Source organism: Eschscholzia californica, unplaced genomic scaffold (genome assembly GCF_041429995.1).
Source record: "Eschscholzia californica isolate CP2 unplaced genomic scaffold, dmEscCali1.0.p SCAF_1, whole genome shotgun sequence".
In the NCBI taxonomy this organism is placed as follows: Eukaryota; Viridiplantae; Streptophyta; class Magnoliopsida; order Ranunculales; family Papaveraceae; genus Eschscholzia; species Eschscholzia californica.
In genome coordinates this window covers 5,845,154-5,863,090 of record NW_028238198.1, presented here as the reverse complement: position 1 = coordinate 5,863,090, position 17,937 = coordinate 5,845,154, and the positions used below count along the sequence as shown (strand labels likewise).

General features: G+C 34.3%; 2 protein-coding genes and 1 long non-coding RNA gene across 4 annotated transcripts; 2 read left to right on the top strand and 1 right to left on the bottom strand.

The window, feature by feature from the left end:
- Positions 1 to 85: 85 nt before the first annotated feature.
- Positions 86 to 5,895, bottom strand: LOC147563578 (PROTEIN TARGETING TO STARCH (PTST)). The gene is made up of 9 exons (XM_086638833.1): positions 5,747 to 5,895; positions 4,148 to 4,250; positions 3,435 to 3,738; positions 3,112 to 3,201; positions 1,621 to 1,689; positions 912 to 1,017; positions 633 to 721; positions 345 to 457; positions 86 to 271 (listed from the first exon to the last, which is right to left on the bottom strand). Exons 2-9 carry the CDS (start codon positions 4,162 to 4,164, stop codon positions 169 to 171), a joined length of 891 nt encoding a protein of 296 aa, XP_086494959.1. The 5' UTR covers positions 4,165 to 4,250; positions 5,747 to 5,895; the 3' UTR covers positions 86 to 168.
- Positions 5,896 to 12,899: 7,004 nt separating this feature from the next.
- LOC147563577 (GTPase activating protein 1-like) lies at positions 12,900 to 14,151 on the top strand. Its single transcript, XM_086664793.1, has 3 exons — positions 12,900 to 13,157; positions 13,283 to 13,378; positions 13,751 to 14,151. The coding sequence occupies exons 1-3, from the start codon at positions 12,954 to 12,956 to the stop codon at positions 14,039 to 14,041; spliced, it is 591 nt and encodes a 196-aa protein (XP_086520919.1). The 5' UTR covers positions 12,900 to 12,953; the 3' UTR covers positions 14,042 to 14,151.
- Positions 14,152 to 15,214: 1,063 nt separating this feature from the next.
- On the top strand, positions 15,215 to 17,166 carry LOC147563576 (uncharacterized). Of its 2 annotated transcripts, none has more exons than XR_015224831.1 (3): positions 15,215 to 15,418; positions 15,507 to 16,460; positions 17,110 to 17,166. It is a non-coding gene; the product is annotated as an uncharacterized LOC147563576 (long non-coding RNA). The 2 variants fall into 2 exon arrangements; XR_015224835.1 differs by lacking the exon at positions 17,110 to 17,166 and having other exon boundaries at positions 15,230 to 15,418; positions 15,507 to 15,671; positions 16,395 to 16,669.
- Positions 17,167 to 17,937: the final 771 nt, after the last annotated feature.

Below are 17,937 nucleotides of genomic sequence, written 5' to 3'. Positions count from 1 at the left end.
GGGGGGGGGGGGGGGGGCTGTTTCTAAGCAGAGCCAATGATCCATCTTCATAGACACCAAACATAAAGAAAACAGAATCACAATCTTTTTCGTTGGAAAGCCGAAAAGAGCATTTATATATATGAAAGGATAAAAATGTTTTACAACAATTTCTTCATCCCCTGGTGATTATTCAACAATCAACAAGTTATTTTCCATCATTCCTTCACCTATAGTTGGTAGTTCCGATGATAACCGCCACTCTCCATCCACCATGAATTTGATCTCATACCTTTCATCCATATAAAGATATTTCAATTTTAGCAGGTACACCAAAGCGAGAGAAGAGATGTAAAGGGTAATACCGTCCAGGTCTGAGCAGTAATGTAGTTGAGAACTCTGAGAGAGAACCAGTGTACTCCGGCGACAAGTCTTCACCTTGATTCCAACCATCAAATGATCCCATTACTTGCACACTCTGATACCCGAACAAACCCATGTTTCAGAACAATTATAAACCCGATTTTTTTTAATGTACAAGGGCTGTTTAATCGGAAGCTGTCAGTAAGCTAGCCCGGGGCTAAATTCCAAGTTAGCTTAGTCACAGGTCTGCCCGTCATACAATCTCTGTTAGCCCGGTGGAGTCGACTCACCTCAGCCATGCCGTGCCAAAGTACCCTAACTTCCTTGGACTGTACGATCTCCACATCCTTTATTTGGTTCGCCAATTTTTTGTGCACAGCTTCATGGGAGATACAAGAAAACATGAAACTGTTAAGAGAGGAAGACTTACGAAAAACCTTGGTTCCATGGAAAATATATACATATAAATGGATTTGATAAATCATTGGGACAAATAAATTAAGTCTGCATATGAATAAAAGCTACAAAACAAATCATAAAATTAAAGAATAAATAAAATATAATTTTACCTTCCAATTTAGAGATTAGATGAGAATGGATGTATTTCCCGTTTATCTTCCTTGAACCTGGCTGAATACCAGTCTTAGCTATTTCTTCTGCTATACTGACCAAACTCTGCTCAAAAGAATATAAATCAGAACCTCTAAGAAACAAGATGTCAAGATGCTGAAGTCTAAATCACTATTCGAAGAGGATATTGGTTGATCTTCTCGACGTTCTACATGACTTACTTTATATACCCAATGGACGGATTTTGAAGCACTTCGATTATACAAAAAGAATTTCGGAAGTGCATATGTTCCTCCACTATTGTAGTTTAAGTTTTTTACAATATTTACTTCACTAAATGCTCAACAATTGGTGAAGTCAAGAAAAATCAGCAGCAAAAACTTGTGTTAAAATGGAATAAAAAGTAAAAATAGTTGTATAGTTCCCCATCTTCAATTATAACAAAACTCTTAATCATAGATATGTGTTGTATTTTTCCACAGGCATAATCAATTCTAGGAGGATTAAATGCATTCATTCATTCGTATAACAACAAAAAAAACCAAGTAGAGAAGGATGTAGGTAATATTTTCTTTTTCTAAGTCAGATCTGGAGTCTAACTCGAGGTTTGAATTGACTCGATCCAGATTTCTAAGTCATACTGTCATACAAGTCAGATTCAGACAATGAGAAATTAAAAACACCATCGTAGTTATGAACAATCTGTACCTGAATTTCAAGTTCCATAACAGCAAGGTCACTTTTAAAGTTAAGTAAAGCATCTTCCTTTATTTGCAGCTGCAAAGAAATAAAAATGATCAGAACACGCCAGTGGCGAGGCCAGAACATTTCTTACATGGGGGCACTTTCTTCTATGAAAACAAGTAACATTTCAAAATCATAAAAAGATCATAAAAAGAATAATCATAACCGGTGTTTTGTAATACATGACTAAAAAACATACATAGTTACTCTTCACAAATTTTTATCTCTTGAATTTATTGAATAATGATTACATTATAACTAGTATCAAACACAATTTTTCAAGAGAAGCAATCCAGTTATCACCTATCCACTCCTCTTCTATTTGATTGTCAAATTTTATACTGATATTGGATACCACACAGTCACACTCATTATTATGAAAATTGTAACAAGTAGGATTAGTTTGAATGTCTTTTTCTTTTTGAAGCCAAGTGACAAGTATATAGAGATACACTTCTCCTCAAATATTTTCTTGCAAGAACTCCAGTACGGTTGGATTGGAAAGACTTGTTATTATCTATTGATAAGTGCCCCTAGAGTGATATAAAAATTTATAAGAAAACTACTCGACACTAAAATAATAATACTCATTTGTTGTTACTTTATGTACAATTTCAAAATAGATAATTTTTTGTTTTATTTTTTTTTATAATTAGTAAGGAAATGACATACTCGAACTTATACGAACAGTAGCTAATAACAGTAGATGTTAACATACTCGATCATCCTACTGTGCCTTTCGAAAATCTATAATGTTTTAATTTGAATTCAAGGCTAACTGAACTTTTACTAAACAAAAATACAAAATCGGATAAGTCAAATACAAAAAGTAAATAAAGAACAATAAATAAATGTAGTGAAAGTTCATTGGTATCCAAAAGTACTAAGACATCATTCCATGCTTGTATAGTTAGGTTTGGACTTAGCAACTTTGTTGGCCTTAATAGTAATACTCTTCTCATAAAATGGTCACTAGTAAAATGGATTTCCAACTTGGGGCTGTGGGGGCATGTGACCCCAGAGGCCCCAAGATGGCATCGCCCCTGGAACACGCCAAGAAAAAGTCTCGTGCCTTTTATGTTGTTACAAGACTTAGGACGTTCAATGGGAATAAAATGGACGTGAGTTTAGTATTTGAAGGCCAACTTAATGGCTTTCGGTTAAGCATATTCGTCACGGAAACTGTTGGCGATCACAAAAGCAATCAGTGGTGACTGGTTGTATAATTGTACTGCAGAATATGAAGCATCCAATACCATTTTCTTCTCAGAAAGAAAGTAAGAATACTGAAATCAGATTGCAATATATTTGCAATACAATTTCAGGATCTAAAGATTGGGATACCGGAAGGTCAAGTTTCAAGATTCCACCCCTTGATTTCTATCATCTAAATCCGAAGATGATAAGACTCACCAACATTACTCATAGAATGATGTCAGCAGAAATCCCACAAACCTGTCGTTTGAGGAACCTATTGTGTTGATTAGCTTCACTCAGTTTTCTGATAAGCTTTGACCTTTCAGAATCAGCAAGCAGTGATATCAGCTGTCAAGGGATAACGGTAGATGTCACCAATAATTAGTAAATAACAAGATCCCACCATAGGAATATTTTGGAGTAAAAAAACGGAAAAAAATAGGAAAGAACTAGCAATTGAACTCAATTCAGTACGTAAATATAAACCATTACATAATAGAAAGCTGAAGGCACGTACTATACTACTACTAAATATGATTTTGAGAATGAATTAATGTGGGTTGAAGATTTTGGAAAGTTACCTCTTTAGGCGCTAATTGTTCGGTAGGAACATTCGCGTCTGGAGACTTGGGTTCAGCTCCATTACTAATGCTTGAGGCATCTTCTGGGGGCGATGATGAAGGTTCGTTCTCAATTCTCATAGGCATGGCTAATGCTATCCAAGCCGGATAGCATGTATGATATTTCCCATGCACAATAGTTATACTTTTAGGGGAACGCCTTAGGTTATGGACAGCCACATTAAAAGAAACTCGCCGTAAATCTTCGCAAGATGATTTTTTTGAATGCGGGGAAATATGCAGTTCATGTATATTAGGAGACGACCTATGCTGATACATGTGAGCAAAATCAAGAAGAGACACCAAACAAAAGATGAACTAGTAAAATAGGAAAAACTAAATTCAGGGATGTCTAACATTTTAAAAGGAAACAAAGATTCAATGCACGCACGTTGCACTTTAGGTAATAGTTCTCAAGATTTAAATGCTTTTCGGAAGATCTTAGATCTAGTATATGCCCAGCCTGACACTAAATGGCACCTACTTTTGGTATCGGTTCTCTAAAAGGTTTGATAATCTGATTACACACTCATACTTGTCATGTCTAAAAGCTGAAAATTGAAGTAAAAAACACAAAAGACGGATCTCCGTTTGTAACATAAGTTGCAGGATAGCTAACAGAAGAAATGTTAGAAATTACAAGTATGAAGGTTGAGTACTCCAGGGTGTCTTACCTTGAAATACTTGTCATTTGGCTATACACAGTGAAGAGTTTGTACTAGCAAATGGCTTAAGAAACTACAGAACATCTGAGGCATCACTTATTTGCAGCATTATCTGGAATGAATTTCAGAGATTGTTAATATTGATTCATTGAAAACAAGTACCATTTTTCCATTTTTAACAGAATTTTGACAGATACTATAAGAAATCAGTTGCAGAATTCAAGCAAAAAATGATGACAATATAACTCTTAGGATAACAACTGCTTTTTACAATTTTACAGTCATTCAACTACTGGATGCAAAAATTACCAAGAACAAGGAGCCCATCACATTAAAACGGGTTTGAGTAACATATCTAACGGAAAGCAATTAACATAATGTGTAGAGAGAAAAACTAGGAAGCTATAGTATTAGAGAGCCCTCTCGACAATATTGCCTTTGCTTCCGTTTAAGATTTAACAACCATTTTGTATCAGCCTATGGGCTTTTCCTCGAAGGCCTTTTTGTACCAATAGAGTGCAGTACACTTTCCACATAGAAAGATTGTTGCCACCTCTATTATTTAGGTGATGTAGTACTTCCCATCCCATGTACCCTAACTTCTAAATTAGCTTAACAGGAGGCTCACCGCTTACCCATTTCACGAGCATATGGCATGTGGTGGAGGTGGTGGTGGTGCCAGCACTAACCTGCCCTACCACCACCTAGGGGATCCCTACTACTACTACTACCTACGGCACGCCCTTTCTCTACATACCTAAAGTTCCAACTGGTATTACCTGTAAACATTATTTGAAGTTCTCAGCAGACTCTACTCTTCCTATGTTTTAGTTCTACGTATCGTCGTGTTTCTCTCGTGGAGCTATTGAGTTTAAAGCTAAAGTTTGCTCAAATGCAAATCCTAGTGAATGATTGATGTTCGAACTATCAAACTTAAAACATGGTAGATGGTTAAGTTCAGTGGGAGCTGAATTTAAGTCCTACATGGCCAAAATCAAAGAAACTCTGTGGTATATAAGTAAGTAGACTCTTACTTGCATTCATTTGCACCACTTCCACACACATACTCTGTGAATAACATGACGAGCCTCTAAGGCTCATTAGATTCCTAGTGATGAACATCTCTCGACCTTTCATTGCGCGTGATGTCGTATCTCTCTCTTTTTTATATCAATTTGATCCAATGGTTGCGGACTAAATTTTCATTTTTTTAGCTTTTATGTTCTCGTATAAAGGGTCTCGTTCAAAATTTGGCACTACAACCGCAAATTCTCAACCAAGCCACTGGTACTCACATTTAGCTGAGCTGAAATTTGAACCTAATGTCATTGCTAATATGCTATCTACAACAGCCTCCCTCAAGAGGAATGAATTTTCCCTAATACAATTCCCTAATACTCCATAAATCATGTCTATGTATATAACAATAACAACCCAACCCAACCCAAATGATATGAATTTTGTTCAGAATCACAAGTAAAACCCTAAACCCTAAATTAGTAGAACTAATGCTTGAGAAATTAAAACACATCAATATATCAAAGTAACTAAATTAACAATACTAAAGAACCCAAAACAAAGAAAAATAAAATGGGTTTTTAGGTTTACCCAAAAGAGGAGAGAGAAAGTAAGACCCAGAAATCGCTTCTAGTCAATTCTCGATTTTTGTTGGTGTTTTGAGTGACTAGAGAAGTATCCAGAGTTTCAGATAAACTTATTACATTTCCAGAATCAAAACCAGATTATTATATTCTGTATACTCAAACCGATAACGACGGTGTACAAAACCAACATTACCATTGGGAGGTTATAACACTACGACACAACGTCGCATTTTGTACACCTTCGTTAGAAGAGTGTATGACTAATAATAACTCGATCAGAGCATTCTGCTGGACATTTTGAAGGTTGATACTCACCCACGTGTCATTGCTTTACAGAGGGGACAAGCACGTGATTTGGTTGCCAAGATAAGTGCCTTTAGAATTTTTTGTGTTTGGGTAATTCGTATAATTCAAGTCAAAATCCACTATTAGTGGTAATATAGTAATAAAATTTTAAGTTGAAAATAATTCACATATATAGTTGAAAATTTAGCCACACCCGGGTAGTGTTGCAAAAAAAAAAGCAAGAGTTGCGAATCAAATTAGCAAGATACCCCCAAATATAACTGAGACTCATCATCTAGAACATGTTTATGATCTACGCGACTATGCGCAAAAATGTTCTTAAAGTTAGAGCAAAAATATAAATATGTATAAGAAATTTAAAAATTAATAAAGTGGACTCATTGCTTACTAATATTAGAGTCTCCTTTTGTTTTAAAGCAAAACATTTCATTTCAAAGTTAGGACGGTGGGGCCTGATATAAATACGCGGATGACAAATGAGTCAACACGAAACTGTATTTGATAGCAATTTTAAGGTGTAGAGGGGAAAACTTCCAGAAAAGAAAAGGTTTTCCTCGAAAATAATGTGATCACATTTTTCATTTTATTCACATGACAAATAAAGCCTTAGACAAGATTTCTGTTTTGATTCTTAGAAATCATAGTCGAGTTAAGTACAATTTGGTAAGGTGTTAGTGTTCGTAACTTGTCCGTGTCACGTAATGAGTGGAATGGTCCATAACTCCATATAATATATTCTTACTGTAGTTCACCGGCATTTGGATGATATTATTCAATTTCTGGTTCTCAATAGTCAAGTTGTCACGCATATTCATGAATAATATGTAAGATGTCTATTTGGAACCATTAGGGTTTAATGTTTTATTACCAAAAGGTGGAAGTGATTTTGTTGTAGGTACCTTCTATCTAGAGATTTGGGTAGGGGCTTCTTCTTCTTCCTGTAGTTAGATGGAGATGAACATCTTACATACCCTGTGTTCTGATTAGTTCCCTTTGGATTAAAACCATCTATCTATATGATATAATTTTATTATTCTGATTATGTTTTTGGAATTCTATCTATTTGAACAAAATAAGTTCAATCAAGCTATGGTAATGGCGCTTTTCATTTTCTTGAAAGTGCTTGATTTATGTTGTATAGAACTTTGGCTTGCGTCTCCTTGGGCATAATAACCATATGATCAAAACTTGTAATAGTGTTCGATGCTATATTAGTGTTAGTATCAATTTAGATTTTACTAATTAAAAAAAAAAAAAAATAGATTTTACTAATTTTGAATACGAAATATATTATGAAAATTTTTCTCATATCAAACCTATGTCTATTCCATTTCAGGGTTGAGCTCACTACTCTATTCTCATGTTTCTTCGTGAAGATTTGAATATAAAATCTATTATGAAAAAAATCTCCGATTAATTTGTCTATTCTGTTTTAGGGTTATGCACAGTGCTCACTACTCTATTTGGTCTCAGTCAAATCTTTTGGATGACATGAAAAAGGTAAATATGTACTTCAAACTCGATCTTATCTTACATGTATGATTCTTTATGAAGATGTTATAGTGTACAAGTTACTCGGGTCATGAAAATGTTTCATAAACATAGCCTTAGCGCCTTATGTGTTTGAAAATCAGTCATATGGTTTCTTTATGAAGATGTTATAGTGTACATTGCTTTATGATAATTTGTAACTTTTTTTCTTGAAAGTTCAAGTTAATTGGATATTGTTGGCAGTTTCTGTTTACCGCTGAAGCACTTTATAATTCATATATTCTTCACAGGTTGATGTATTAATGAACTTTTTGATTGCTTGATGATACAAGTGAAGCTTCTAGGAAAAAATATGTGATTCTCTTTTCCAGGGTCGACCCTGGGCCCAAAGCGAACAAAGCGTTGCTTTGGGCCCCCAAATCTAAGGGCCACATCTAAGAGAAATCTGACTTGAGGTGCCTCTAAAATCTCAAGTAAAAGCTATAGAAAAGGGCCACAACAATGTTTTCTTTTTGAGAAATAGGACCACAATAATGTTGGTCTAACATGATTGGATTAAAACAAAGTAGGGTTATTTCCCTAATAGCCCCCAACTTTGTGACCAGCTTCATGCTTGACCTCCTAAATTAGCAAAAATACCCATATGACTCCCTTTTTCAGTTATCTTTAACTTTCCGTTATTCTCTCCGGCATAAGTCGCCGGCCGGCGACCTTCAAATTTTTTTTTTATTCTCTCTCTCTCTCTCTTAAATTTTTTTTTTCTCTCACATCTTTCTCTCTCTAAACTCCGGCGAAGGGGGTTTCCCTTCGCCGAAGGTCTGTTCGTGATGAACAGACCAGATGTGAGAGAAAAAAAAAGTTTTTTTTTTTTTGAGAGAGAGAAAATAAAAAAAAAAAATTGAAGGTCGCCGGCCGGAAATTTGGCCGGCCGGCGACTTATGCCGGAGAAGATGATGATGTGGCGTGACTTGGCAGAGAGAGAAAAAGAGATGGAGGAGAGAGAGTAACAGAAAGTTAAAGATAACTGAAAAAGGGGGCCATATGGGTATTTTTGCTAATTTAGGGGGCCAGGCGGGAAGCTGGTCACAAAGTTGGGAGCTATTAGGAAAATAACCCAACAAAGTAAGGGTCCACAATAAAGTCTTTCACACGGTTGGCGATATCTCCTCTCCTCTAGTATGTCTCATACTATATCTCTCCCACCTTTCTCTCTGACTCCCTCTTTGTTTTGTTTGACTTCTTACTCTGATTTATTTGATACATACCCCTGGTAATATTGTAATTTTCATTTATTGTTATCACTATAACCACACTCATTATTATTATTGATATTATTATAAATATAATTTTTATTATTGTTCTTGTCATTTTTGAAAGGTTTACCACGAAATCATTAAAAATATAATCAAACTATTTTATTTGTACTTTAATAATCCAAATTTTATAAACTACAAATTTCACATCTGTTGGGAATTGAATTTAGGACCTAAAGTACTTACCAATTGAGCTATCAACTATTAACTATAAACTTTTATTTTGCAAATTTAATAACATACTCAAAACAATTAGTATTATACAACAATAAATGAACTATTATCTTATGTAAACTGAATTTTTTTTTATATAGCATTAGTTTAATATGACACACCAATTGCTACAAGCCTACAAATATTGAAAGTTGCATTATGAGCACAATTAATTCTTACATAAAATTAGACAATTGGTTTGACTCGTTCTTTTTGTCTTCGTCTAGTTTCTCACAAATCACTATCAAACCTCCATTACCGCAACAATTCTGCCTTAACTTTTTTTTCTTATGAATCTCGTTGAACCACTGAATTGAAAGTTCGACTAAAAACCGACTAATACTCTCTTCGAATCTGAGCCGGTTTTACACTCGATATTAAGTGTAAGGAAAACGTAGAAGTTCAAATATACGATTTTTTTTATTGTGATTGGGGCCACATTCTTTAAACTTGTTTCGGGCCTCCGAAATCACAGGACCGGCCCTGCTCTTTTCTACCGGTTCGATATCACATTTGTTATCCCCACTGGTAAGTTCAAGACCCCAAGGTTTTATAGTTTGAAGGTAAGATTTGGTTCATGTAGTTTATTGAATACCTTAGTTCTAATTGCTCTTTAGAGATTACTACATTAAGCGACTGACATACGAAATTTGAATAGTTGAACACGAAAATTTTACGTGCCTTTGTCGATAGTGTGGTACGTTAACTTCTTGTACTTCGCTTAAAACTATTGTAGTGCATTAAATTGTATTTGCATACTTTTCTTGGCAGGCATGGTTTTGATGTTGTTAATGGAAGCGTTGGTGACAATAGCAGTAAGAGCAACAACTGTGATATGGAACATACTCCATAGTAATGGTGGTGCTTGCAACAACTGTGATATAGACCATACTCCATAGGAATGGTGTTGCTTGCTTTTGTGGGTAAGCAAAGGAAATCACTCATTCAAGAACAATATATTAGTAGATATATTTAATAATGCAATATTATGAGATACATTTAATGTAAGTTCTTTTTTCTTTTTTTCTGCTGAAGGAATGTAAATTGTTCTTAAAGCAAAATATTATTGCGATTTTGTTCGTAATTTTGAGTTTTGTCTTAATTTTTCAAAGAAGATAACTTCATGAGATCGGTTTGTAATTCGGAATGAGTTTGATGATACATCTGAATATACAAATTCGATGATAGGGTCAAAACAAATATCAATATATATTTACAAAAGAAGAAAAAAATTACAAGCCGGAATATTCGTTGGACATAAATCATGTTTGAAAAAATTATGTGTTATTTTTCAGCCAACTATAGTGATTTTGACATTGTACTATTGGGTAGGTTTGGCGGAGTTTTTCTTAAAATTAGGGAGGAATATATGAGTTAGAGAATAAATTAACCCTTTGAACTTATGTGCGCATATCGGAAGTTATACTAAAGGCACATGGTTACAAGAGAACTACGTTGAAATTGATAATTCAAACTCTCAGTCACAATTTGATGTATTTCACATAAGAGTTTCACCGTACCGTAGGCACGGGTTATACCTAGTTTTTTTTTTTTTTGTTGAGGAGGGTTATACCTAGTTGACTTACAAAACACAAAAATCTCATAATTAATAGGCTTATGGACTGTGAATCTTTGGATGGACTTCTAGGTTGGGCATGCCCCCTTAGGAAAATGATATATGATCCTCCTCGTACACTCCCATGATTAGGTAGCGAATAAGACAAGAATTTTGTCTAATATGGAAGAGTGTGCGAAGGAGTGCAACAGGGAGCCCCTATATCAGCATTGTTAAGTGCGTGTTTTAAAATTTGATGAAGTAGAAACTGAGTTCAACAAAATTATATATTTTGCTTTAGGTTGACTACGATAGTCATTAAACAGACATTGATACATCAATAAGATGCGATAAGTAAGACTTGAACTCTGTATCTCAAACAAAAAAAAGACACATGTAATAGTTCGACTAAGGTAAACTCCACATATTTAAAATTATTTCCCTATGTTGTCTTTTTTTTTTTTTTTTTGATTTTGAGGTAGAAATATTTTTTCTTAATCTTATTGTGATTGGAGAGGTATGCATAAAACATGAAAGTCAAGAAATATGTCACTTTTAATGATCTAAACGGATATATAAAAAAGATATGGCTTGACTAGACATTCATTTATCCCCATTTTTGCTTAAAAATATAATACTTAATAGAAAATAAAAACAATATTAACAAATTAAGTCTTTTCATATTCATACGGAGTGGTTGAGTTGGTAAATAATTATTTTTTTAAGAATTCATTTTTCTTTTACATAATCTACGCAATCTTGGGCAAAATCAGTAATGAACATCCAATAATAGAATACCCGAAAACTACATCCATTAGACAATTTGCCATGTAGTTGGCTGTACTATTCATTTATCACCCGTAAGTTAGCTTTAGCAAACAAATGGTTGGCCAATTAGTTGTACATTACCTCAAATTTGAACTCATAGGTTCGATTTAATGGTGGTAAAATTCGTTATTTATTGACTTGTGCTAAAGAGTATATAAAAAATAAAGATATGAATGAGGATTTATATGCCCTTTTAGCGTCCATGATGTTTTTGATGATGGTATCTGATCTACTCAATTCACGTATTTATTCATAATGTGCCCATAATCAGAATGACTTTTGAAATTCATAGCATAAAAAATTTATTCTCCTATCCATTCTCTATTATTTTTCAAGTGATGGAAGTTGAAATTTATGGAGAAATAATGGTCTGTAATGAATTTGCCACATATATAATTAAATAACAAGAACTTCACAAATAGAATTATGAAAGCCCTAAAACTTTCTTTGACTCAAAATAATCAAGAAAATATTTCTAGAAGGCCAAAGTTTACTATTTTGTTGTAGAATACTTGGAAACATGTAATCTCAAAAATGTGATAAATGACAGAGTGATGTTTTTTTTGAAGAAAAATGACAGAGGGATGTTGATTATTAGTTTTGGGTATTCAATCCAATATAAATGAAATATTTTTCTTTCGGTGACTGTATATATATATATATATATATATATATATATATATATATATGTGGTAGTACAACTTGGCTCCAACAGTTAAATCCCATATAAATGAAACATCTTCTAAGTTAAGAAATTCAAACACAAAATCAAAAGACCTTTTTCTACCTTCTCCTCCTAGCTACTTCATCTCTCTCTCTCTCTCTCTCTCTCTCTCTCTCTCTCTCTCTCTCTCTTCGTCATCTTGTTTTAGTTCACATTCCTTTGTTTCCATTTTTGCTTAAAAATATAATACTTAATAAAAAATAAAATTAATATTAATGAAGTATTTATAATTTTATACCGGTTGAGTAATTGAGTTGGTTAATTTAACTTTTTCCTTTTTTTTTAAAGATTTTTTTTGTCTTTCATATAATCTACGTGATCTTAGGCGAAACAAGTTATGAAAGTCCAATAATAGATCCTCGGAAAACTACAACCATTTGACAACTTGCCATTTAGTTGGTCGTCCTATTCATCTTTCGTCAATAACTTAGCTTTAGCAAACAAGTGGTTGGCCAGTTAGCTGTACATTGACTCAAAATAATCAAGAAAATACTTTTAGAAGGCCCAAAGTTTACTATTATGTTATAGAATAGTAATTGGAATTTTGAATCATATAAAGAGTTCTCGAAAATGTGATAAATGACAGAGTGATGATGTTGATAGTTAATTTTGGTATTATTTAATCTTATATAAATGGAAAATCACTATAGGGAGGCGCCTATAGAACTTCCCAATATTTTTCTTTTTGGTGACTATATATATGGTAGTACAATTTGGCTCCAACAGTGGAAATCCCATAATAATTTGAAAAATCTTCGAAGTTAAGAAATTCAAACACAAAATGAAAACACTTTTTTCTACCTTCTCCCAGCTACTTCATCTCTGTGTCTCTCTCTCTTCGTCATCTTCTTTTAGTTCATCACCTGACATTGTAATGGAAAATCTGTTAGGTCTTCTCAGAATCAGAGTCATTCGGGGAGTCAATTTAGCCGTTCGTGATCTTCGCAGCAGCGATCCTTATATTTTCTTTACAATGGGTAAACAGGTCTGTTTTCACTAGTAATTGGGGCTTACGTTAATAATGTATTTTAGTGTTCTTTCTTGAAAATTTAGCTTTTTTTTTTTACTTGCGTCTTTATCTTGTGAAAATCTTGTCAAAATCATGTGCAGAAATTGCGGACCAGTGTGATAAAACGTAACCTAAATCCTGAGTGGAACGAAGATCTGACTCTCTGTATTGAAGATCCAAATGTTCCAATCAAACTTGTAAGTTATTTTTCTACTAGCTAACCTATGGAAATTTGATTAGTTTTAATAGAAGTGGTGACAAGCCTGCTAGTGAAAACATTGCTGAAATTGGACTTTCTCCTCATGCAAATTTCAAAGTCAGAGTTGACTTGAACTTATCTTTCCTAATCGCGTGAATCTGACCTTCCTGACTAAAACTGACCTAGTGACACAAATCGGTCATTCGAACGAGTTAGACAAAAACAAACATGCTGAAATCTGTCTCCGAGTATATTAAGATTTCACGACTTACAAAAAAACAAATGCTATCTCAATATATATACTTCTTTGTTTCATTTAATTTGATAATACTTATTTGTTGTTGTTTTGTTCCATGTGGTGTTGTTGCAGGCAGTATACGACCATGATACATTTACATTTGATGATAAAATGGGTGAAGCTGAATTTGACATAAAACCATTTATAGAAGTGGTAAAAATGCATTTAGAAGGAATTCCAAGTGATACGATCATTACGAGAGTGCTCCCGACCAGAGATAATTGCTTATGTGAAGAAAGCCGGGTTATGTTAAAGAATAACAAAGTTGTTCAAGATTTATGTCTGAGGTTGAAAAATGTTGAATCTGGTGAAATTGAGCTTCAACTCCAATGGATTGATGTTCCTGGGTCTAGGCATGTTTAGATTTCTGCTTCTATATATATACAGTATATTTTATATATAAGGTATAGAGAGAGAGTGTGTATGAAAATATAGGTTGGTTTGATGAGATTCTATAAGGAAGTGATTTTTAGTAGGAACCACTAGACCTGTGTCTAGTTCTACGTATCGTAGTGTTTCTCTCGCGGAGCTCTTGAGTTTAAAGCTAAATATTTGCTCAAATGCAAATCCTAGTTAATGATTGATTTTCGAACTATCAAATTTGAAACATGGTAGATTGTTAAGTTTAGTGGGAGCTGAATTAAGTCCTACATGGGCGAAGTCAAAGAAACTCTGTGGTATATAAGTCGACTCCTATTTGCACCACTTGCGCGTACATACTCTCTGAAGTGTGACGAACCTCCGGGGCTTATTAGTGTCCTAGTGATGAACACGTCTAAACCTTTCATTGCGCATGTCCTATCTCTCTCTCTCTCTCTCTTTCTTTATCAATTTGATCCAATGATTGCCAATTAAATTTTCTGTTTTTAGCTTTTATCTTCTCGTATAGAGGGTCTCCTTCAAAGTTTGGCACTACAACCGCAAATTCTCGTTCAAAGTTTAACTCTGAACCTAATGTCATTGTTAATATGGTATCTACAACAACCTCCCTCAGGAGGAATGAATTTTCTCACTTCACCACTGTGAGTGAACATCAATAAATACAACATGTGGTGAGGGTTTTCACAAAATATACAATTCCCTAATTTAAATCATGTCTATATATATATATATATATATATATATATATATAACAACAACATCCCTACCCAAATGATATGAATTTTGTTCAGAATCACAAGTAAAACCCTAAATTAGTAGAACTAATGCTTGAGAAATTAAAAGTTAAAACACATCAATTTTGTTCAGTATCACAAAGTACTAACTAAAAATGAATAAAATGAAAAATGGGTTTTGAAATGAGAAATGCTGTATAGAGCGACCCTCAAAAGAGAATTGAAAAGCGAGCAAATCAGGGTGCGACACGTGGCAATGCAAATTGATTTCACGTGCTTCCTTGAAATTATATAACATTTACAGTTAAGTCCTAAACTTCAGCGTGTTTTTACTTAGGTCCCCCGTCTAAAAATCAAATCTGGACCGTTGGAGTCAGATTATTTCCCTATTACATTGAAGAGAACCTACCAGCAGGTCTCCAACACGCCCAAACCCAACAGCTCTCTTCTCTCTCTCTCTCTCGATTTTTCAGCTCTCTCTCTCCTTGTCTCTCTAAACAAATACTCAACGGATCCAAATGCTCAAACCCAAGAATTCAAGGTGACTTTCTGTTCCATCTCTTCGAAGAAACACGGAGTTGCTTTTGTTGCAATTATCTCCACAAATTTCAGAAGATTTGATGAGGTAAACTTTTAGGGTTTTTTCTATTTAGAGTTTTTTCTGTGATGAAAATGACTTCTTTTTCAAACTATCTTCGACGATTATATGTTAGGATCAGGCATGAATGGAATTTGGTGGTGGTGGTGATTTTAGTCCGATGAAGCTCAGAGAGTACGCCCAAGACGAGGCGAATTCAGGAGAGTATTATAAGAAGATGGTTGAGGAAAATCCATGTAGTCCTTTGGTTCTGAGGAATTATGCTCAATTTCTCTATAAAGTATAAATTTTCTCATAGAATTTGATTGGTAGTTTGGACTATTTTTAAGCTATGTCTACCATTTATATAGCCTATTGCTAACTCGTTTATATGCACAAATATTCGATATATCATCTATGTTTCATAGCCCCGTGATCGATATACACAATTCTTTTATTTATACTTCTAGAGGAATAGTGTTTAAGATAGATGAATACAAATAGCTATATGTGATTGAGTCATTTCGTTTAGTTCGTCGTGTCATTCGAAACATAATTCAATGGGATAGAAACTAGAAAACCTCATGACTGTGAATTGTTATAAATCGATAGTTATCACAGAGAAAATCACCAAGACCTTCATGTTATTGGTCTTCACTCTTTACGGTAATGGCGACTATGGTTACCGTATTGATGAACCAGACGCTATCTTCAAATGTTTACTGTCTTCTTCAAGTTGGTCAACAAATAGGATAAGATTCATGCCTTTTCGATCGTCAAAGATATTGTATCATTGGAAATACCCGAAAGACATAGCCAGTTGTTCATAATGTTTTCTTCTGTAGAAGAAAGTAGATGGGTAGAGAGATTTCTTTCATTCGTTTCCATACACTGTTATGCTTATTGGCTTAGGGTAGCCTGATTCTACCTATTCAACTACCTGAGACTGAGTGTTGTATGCAAACTCAAGTAGTAAAGACCTCAATCTGTAAATTTATGATGTGCTAGCTTCATATTGTTGTAGATAAATGATTCACCTGTAAGAAATTCGCAAGAAACCTTCATGCTGGAGATGCGTGCATCTAGAACGGTATTTTTCATATAATGGGGTATATCATGACATGAATTAAATTGTTTTCTGTTGGATGAATAAACAGAAAGTTGGCTTTGATTTTATGATAACTTGCAGTCATCTATGAAATTGCTTTAGTTACCGACTTGCTTGATATATGCGTACATGAGTTCAACTTGCAGTCATTCTCTTTCCGTGAATTGCTGAAGCACAGAAGAAGAAGATGAGTCGAGGAAACACAGCTGCCCCAAAGGGGAAGAAGAAGACAATTACTTTCACAATAGACTGTGCGAAACCAGTCGAAGACAAGATCATGGACATTGCCTCACTTGAGAAATTTCTCCAGGAGAGAATCAAAGTTGGTGGGAAAGCTGGTGCTCTTGGTGATGCAGTTACCATTTCTCGTGAAAAGAACAAAATTAGCGTCACTTCTGATCAGGCATCTAACCATTTCAAACTAGTAGTTTATTACCACTTGACTGATGAAAGATATCCAAATCTATTCTTTTTCTTTGAGTTAGTTGACTATTCAACTTAAAATTGATTAAACATGGGGGAGCATTAACTAGACAGTAGTTACAAAGCCTTCCTCCTTCCCTTCCAATTTAGGCGGTGGATTGTTTCTTCTTATTTTCTGATTAGTAGAGGCTTATTGTTTTTTTTGCAGTATGTCTCGAATTACTTTTCCAGAGATTCCATGTCATTGTGGTGGTGGAAACATGGTCTTGAAACTATCGAGATTCGTGGACAATCCAGGGTGTTTGGGCTGACTCAAGACATTCGACTTCTTCGTCTTCGATTCCAAGAGCGATGAGAATGGTGAATGAAGAAGTTGGAACATCTAAGTTGCCGAAGTTGAAGATAGATAGAGTTGAAGAATTATTAAGAAACATACTTTTTACGTTACAGGTTTTAGTTGTTATTGTATTAGTATATGTTTAGAGTTCATGGTGAATTGTGAAATGTGAATTGTTGTTTATGAAAGTGAATGGTGAATTTTGAAATAATCTACCAAAAAATAATTTAAAAGTCATGAAGAATCTATATATAAGTTGGGTTTTATGAGTAGTAATAATAAAACCCTAAGTTTTACCTCATAATATCTCTACCAAAAAATAATTTAAAAGTGCATGAATCTATAAATATAAAGAAGCAAATGGCAAAGCTTTAAAATGAGTAGGATAAGGGGTAATAATCAAATTTCCAACTTTTAGTGAGAGAGAGAGAGAGTCAAGATGCCAAAATCGAGAGAGAGAAGAGAGTTGTTGGGTTTGGGCGTGTTGGAGACCTGCTGCTGGGTTCTTCAATGTTCCAGATTTGATTTTTAGACGGGGACCTAAGTAGAAACACACTGAAATTTAGGACTTAACTGTAAATGTTATATAATTTCAAGGAAGCCCGTGAAATCAACTGGCATTGCCACGTGTTTCACCCGGATTTGCTCGCTTTTCAATTCCCTTTTGGGAGTCGCTCTATACAGCATTTCTCTTTAAAA

What these genes read in the sequence shown, in the direction of transcription:
- LOC147563578 (XM_086638833.1), bottom strand. An exon ending in TTATGGAACTTGAAATTCAG is followed by an intron (nt 1,018 to 1,620) that starts GTACAGATTGTT and finishes TCTTTTGAGCAG; the next exon opens with AGTTTGGTCAGTATAGCAGA. An exon ending in TTTGGCACGGCATGGCTGAG is followed by an intron (nt 458 to 632) that starts GTGAGTCGACTC and finishes TTCGGGTATCAG; the next exon opens with AGTGTGCAAGTAATGGGATC.
- LOC147563577 (XM_086664793.1), top strand. Translation starts at nt 12,954, where the DNA reads ATGAAAACACTTTTTTCTACCTTCTCCCAGCTACTTCATCTCTGTGTC. An exon ending in TCTTTACAATGGGTAAACAG is followed by an intron (nt 13,158 to 13,282) that starts GTCTGTTTTCAC and finishes AATCATGTGCAG; the next exon opens with AAATTGCGGACCAGTGTGAT. An exon ending in CAAATGTTCCAATCAAACTT is followed by an intron (nt 13,379 to 13,750) that starts GTAAGTTATTTT and finishes GTGTTGTTGCAG; the next exon opens with GCAGTATACGACCATGATAC.